The 5,711-nt window shown below is 39.7% G+C and overlaps 1 protein-coding gene across 4 annotated transcripts in view; it reads right to left on the reverse strand.

Annotated features, from left to right (window-relative positions):
• Positions 1–5,711, reverse strand: part of RSRC1 (arginine and serine rich coiled-coil 1) — a 112,220-nt gene that overhangs the window by 53,874 nt on the left and 52,635 nt on the right. For all 4 annotated transcript variants that reach the window (XM_019619204.2, XM_019619202.2, XM_010717090.3 and 1 more), the window contains exon 5: positions 3,038–3,074. In XM_019619204.2, coding sequence (XP_019474749.1) covers positions 3,038–3,074 — 37 coding nt within the window. The remainder of the gene's footprint in view (positions 1–3,037; positions 3,075–5,711) is intronic.

Below are 5,711 nucleotides of genomic sequence, written 5' to 3' on the forward strand. Positions count from 1 at the left end.
ACCTCTGCCATTGCCAAGAGATCTTCAGTAGGAAGACCTGCAGACAGAGAGCTGCCGGATGGAGTTCACCAATATTAGTTACCACGAATTCCTGACCTTAATACACACTACCTGTGTCACACTGTGCAACTAAAAGCATAAACAACAAGCTGCAGCAGCTTCGTTGGCAGAGCAGTGTGCAGCAATGCAATAGCCAGCAGCACAGGAGCTCCATCTGCACCTGCTGGTGGTTATTGATCCCCACACAACGAGGAGCGCCGGCCTTACTGCCAGACAATAACTATATTCTTACAAACCACTGATGGGCTAAACAAGCTATTAATGACAGGTTGCTCTCCATCATTTAAAACGGACTGACGCTGCTGCTTGACCACAAGGACAAGGAGGTTATTGCCTTGAAATGTTATACAAAAGACACAAATAAGATAGCTGTGCTGAAGAAACCACACGCATGGCTACACAGTCCAATTTCAATGGAGATACCAACAGAAAACAGACCTACAAACAGTTTCCCGTTCCAAGGTTTCTAAAGGCTGTTAAATTAGCCATGTACAATTCAGCAAATAACAAGCAAGCACCAGAGCAGCTCCTCCAGCTGGGGTGTGTTCTGAAGGAATCCATCATGAGGGTGGTGAGGCCCCAGCACTGCATCCAGAGCTGTGTGTGCCCCATCCTTCCAAGGGCTTTGGGCACCTGGCCTATGGGAGGTGTCCCTGCTCACAGTATGGGGTTGGCACACGATGGACTTTACAGCCCCTCCCAGGCCAAAGCTCCAGGATTTGCATGCTTACTGACACAAACAGCCACATGAACCTTCTGTGCAGTTCTCTGGTCTACTGAGGAGTTGTTTATGAAAGCGTGTTTTCACACCGAAAGTATTCCCAAATAACAACTTGCAAAATATTTACCAGATTTTTGAAAAGCAGCCAGGTGTAGCTAGATGCTAAATGCCCAGGTGGCAGATGCCATTAGGCACATGTTAGCAGTAAGACAGGCTGCAATCCAGCAAACAGTACCTATACAATGCAATGAGAAAGCACATCCCATTTTAAATAAAGGATTAAATCTACTTATTATAAATCTATTTATAATCAATAACTAGACTCTTGTTTTCATTGCCAACCGTGGGGGAAAAAATGGAGAAAAACAATTTCTTGCAGGTATTTGGAGATGCAGTAAGGTAAAGTAAAAGAACTAAAGCAATAGTGTGGCTTAATTCTTCTTAGAAACGTCCCCATAATTTACTGGAGTTCAAAGGTCTTTCTGAACTTGTCTGCCATAACATTGAGATGTAAAAGTTTCCTGCACGAATCCTCCCATCTGCAGGTGCCTCGGGAAACTGTTCATTTCCTGGAGCACCCGTTCCCAGGATAGATTTTCTAAGATCACAGGGAAAGGGAAAAAAGTCTTAAAGACCTGGAGGTTTTTGACAGATCTTTCACAGCAGTACAAAGCAGCTAATGTATTTCATGGCAATGACATTATTCAAGCATACAGTGAGTTACCACGTCAAAGAACTTCAGGTTCCATTACTCTGCAGAGCATCTTTCCAGCACATTTTCCCCCAAATCCCCGTGAAACTCAGGACACGAGCAGGCAGTAATCCTGGCCCACCTTCCCCTGCCCCAGCCTGCTCAGAAACCACAGACCTCCTCCTCCCAAACCTGCAGGTTTGAGGTGACATTATAAATCAGACCCGCAGCTCCAGCTACTGCAGCACTCCCAATTTAGAAAAAGTACCAGTCATGGTCATCTGTCAAGACTACAGCATCTTTATAATGCATTAGAAAAATTCTCTGAACCCATCAGATTACAACGACCTGACACCAGCAGAGGAATGAAACATTTTAAAAATTTATTTAAGAGATTCAACTAGCATGCAAGATACCTATGAAACCAGCAAACAAGATTAATTTTCCAACTGCTCTTAGAACTATTCATAACGCTCAGCTATTTATTCCATTTACAGGTTCTAAATACTAGTTGCAATGGAGCATTTAATATGCCATCATTATAAAAGGGAAACTGTTGACAATGGTGCCAGAATATGCACACTCCTCATCCTGCTGTTAGTCCAAGAAGATATTGGAATACCAGCTCCAACAAATCACGTTTCCCGTGCGATCCCCAAAATGGGAAGCAACAGCAGAAAAGCAATTTGTTCAAATGCTCGTGCAATACGCTGCGATAAGATTTTATTTTAATAGCAGTATGGAACAGGATACATTATTTAGGTATTATATGAAAAATTAAGCATGAATTTAAGCGCTTCTCCTGAGGTACTGAAATATACGTACCATTAACAGCGAGTATTTTGATTTAATGGGATTTAATAATCTGTTTAGATGAACTACTCCATGTTCAGATGATGCTGATGCTAACATTCTACTCTCAAGGAGCTTCAGACTTGTGACAATATTGCATTTTTTCCAGTTGTGATCAACTGATTTGTTTTAATGCTAAGTATGTCCTGCCATCACTTGTGGTTTGAATATGTTTACTTAAACCAAAAATACTTTGCATCTCAATTATTATTTTATACTGCAGCACTGAATGGAACTTAACTCAATACATTATTCATAAAGCACAGACAGCAGAAAAAACAAAGCTGTGCACTTCTTTCAAAGCCTTCAAATTACTAAAACACACCATATTTATGCATGCAATATTTGATTGTGGGTGTCTTTTTTTTTGTTGGGTTTTTTTTTGTCACAAGTTTGTTGATTTCAGATCAGGATATGCCAAAAAACCTACACCAAACAATTTTTGTTTATAATTAAGGTAATCATCAATCCAAGGATTGTAGTCCATTTTATTTCATCTCTACATCAAAAAAAGTAATTTAAAAAAATTAAAATTCCCTTGAAATGGTAAGATAAATGAAAATGTAAGTGCCTTCACATAATAACAGTAAGCTGACCCTCTGGGAAATGGTTGACTTTCTCAATTCAAGGTATTCAAAGCTCATTCAAAAGTGTTCATTTGGAATGCAGATATCAAAGATGATGCAAATGTTCAAGAGAAAATTAAAACTTACCAGATGTTCTAATCCAGCTTTGATGTTTCCAGCATCCCTGTAACAGAAGAACAGAAGTCCTCAATAGTTGCTAAATCCTTGTCTGAAACAATTTATATTTAACTCTGAAAATGGCAAAGCCATGACATTTCTTGATTATGTAAAATTTTTATTTTTAATATCTTAATCGTTAAAATACTTTTAGAGTATTGATCATCCAAATGCACAGCTACAGAATTATTTATAACCTCAAATTTGACCTGCCTTAAAACTGCAACAAACGTTAGCAAAGCAACAGAACGCTCATTTGAAGAAGCATTTTTAATATAATTACCCCACAACTTCGTACTGAACTCAATAAAGCAAAACACTGCATAATGGTATTTATGAAATCCACACTCCATGGCTTTACGTTGGTTCTGCCTCGTCACTACTCCAACAGTATAACTGGAGACTGGTTAAAAGGTGGTGCAGTGCATGAATTGTACATTAACTAAGCAGGTTGTGGGAAGAAAAGACCAAGCTACCAAAAAAAAAAAAAGAAGAGGAGAACTCAGAGCAAAACACAGCCCATGATAAATCTTGCCATGTGGACGTACAGTGCAGTGCTATCCTGGAGCAGTAAAGCCCACAAGGTTACCTGCAACTACTCTGCTACTCGAAAAAGAGAGAACCCAAACCAAAGTAAAACCAATAAAACTCCCCAGGCCACTAAACGAAGGAAGTTGGTTCTGCTTTCATTGGCTCCAGGTTCTGTCTGCTTCCAAAAATGTAATCGTGTCCTTTGAGGAAAATGGGCCTTCAGCATGCCAAGCAAGGAGAAAGCATTTCACCCAGAAGCATTTCAAAAAATCAGTTAATGAACTGCGTGATCATAGAATGGTTTGAGTTGGTAGTGTACATTTACAATACATATTTTTTTCCTCCAACAAATCATTAAACTGCATCAAGCCACAGGAGCAAAAAGTCCAACTACACTCTTCCACCAAAGCAAACCATGCAAAGACTGATGCTTCCATTCTCTTTAATGCAAGCTATGGGCTATAGAACACAAGGTGAAGTAGAACACAGAACGACTATAGAGTGTGAAGCTTTATTAAATTAAGAATATGTTCAGTTACACGTAATGCAGCTTAGCTGTACTTTAGACTTCTATATAAAGCTTTTATTTATGATTTCATAAAGCTTTCTAAAAAATGTACACACTTCCACTTGATTTGGGAGCATATCATGAACAAAGCAACACATACGCTTTACTTACGCTGTTATTCAGCATTTTGAAATAAGAATGTACTCTGAGTTTGCACAATACTTAAATAGGAATTGTCTTTAACATCCGTTGTGAGGTGCTAAATGGCCTTAAGGAAATTGCTTGGGAAGCAGGATCCAAGACGCTGATGTTAGGAGCTGCCCACTAATGGTATAAAGCCTGCCCTGTTAGTGGCCTGTCTCCTCTGCTGTCCCTGTCATGACTTCATCAATATTGGTACAACTCTTTTTGCTCTGTGCTGAAAGCAGACTTAATTCAATTATAGGTCTCAAAACTGATAAAAACGGTCCTGAAGTGGAAAATGCGAAGAGATTATTGGCAAATGAATAAAGATTTGTATCGAACTAACACGCAAGAGTACAGCAGGTTTGGTTTTTTTCTTTAATAATTCCCTGCCTTAAGTCTTCTGGGAACAGCGAGTTTCCCTTCCCCTCATGCAGCACATCGATTTCTGAATTAGACTGCAATATTAAATAATTAATATACTTGCCATGATTGATGTTTTGCATTAGTTGAATATTAGGTTATCAATCAAAATCCACTTGGTTTAATGTAATAATATTGAAAAAGTGTCACTGGCTGTTCATCCAATTTGTAGTTGAGGCAGCACAGATAGTAATATTGGTGTAACACACGGCTCTAACGCAGGAAATGCAGTGGCTGAACATCCATAAGGCAGACATTATCAAACAAACCAGGACAAGGTTGAGGCTGTCCTAAATAAACCCCGTGGCACCTGTCAGTTTCAATGAAGTGCTCCTTCTGCTGCCACGCATCAGGCAGCGGGGACAACTACTGAAGCCATGCATCCGTTGTTCTTTCTAGTGAAAAATAATTATCCAAACAAGATTCCTCTCAAATACTGTGTTACGCAAAATCACAGCTGTTGCTACAGCTCAAATGTGCTTCAAAGTTTAAATGAACCCTCAATTTTCACTGAATACCTTAACCATCAATGACATAAAACACTACAAATAAGTGGCAGCAGCAGTGTTGTGCACATCCGGTGCTGCCGTACTCCTAGAAACACCAGAATTTACACCAATATCAGTTATCTTGATCAGGTGAACAAGTTTTGCTAAAAACTTTTACACCACACTACACAGCTCCCAAGAGAACAACTAGCTGCCTTTCAAACAGTCTCTTCATGCATTTCACCTATTTCCCTGGTTTGTTAGGCAAACTTGGTTTAGACTCAAGTTTCCTTTTTCCCCACACAGAAGCTCTGGCACTGTGCTTCTGGGTCTGGGACAGAAAAGAGTTTGTGATGTACATCACCAGTTCACATGGATATATTTTAAAATCGTACACCAAAACCAACAAGCACAATATTTGGGACCATCCAAACATCAGCTTCTGGTAATCAGAGAATGATAGAATGGCCTGGGTTGAAAAGGCCCACAGTGCTCATCCAGTTCCAACCCC

This window comes from Meleagris gallopavo, chromosome 11 (assembly GCF_000146605.3).
Source record: "Meleagris gallopavo isolate NT-WF06-2002-E0010 breed Aviagen turkey brand Nicholas breeding stock chromosome 11, Turkey_5.1, whole genome shotgun sequence".
Taxonomy (NCBI): Eukaryota; Metazoa; Chordata; class Aves; order Galliformes; family Phasianidae; genus Meleagris; species Meleagris gallopavo.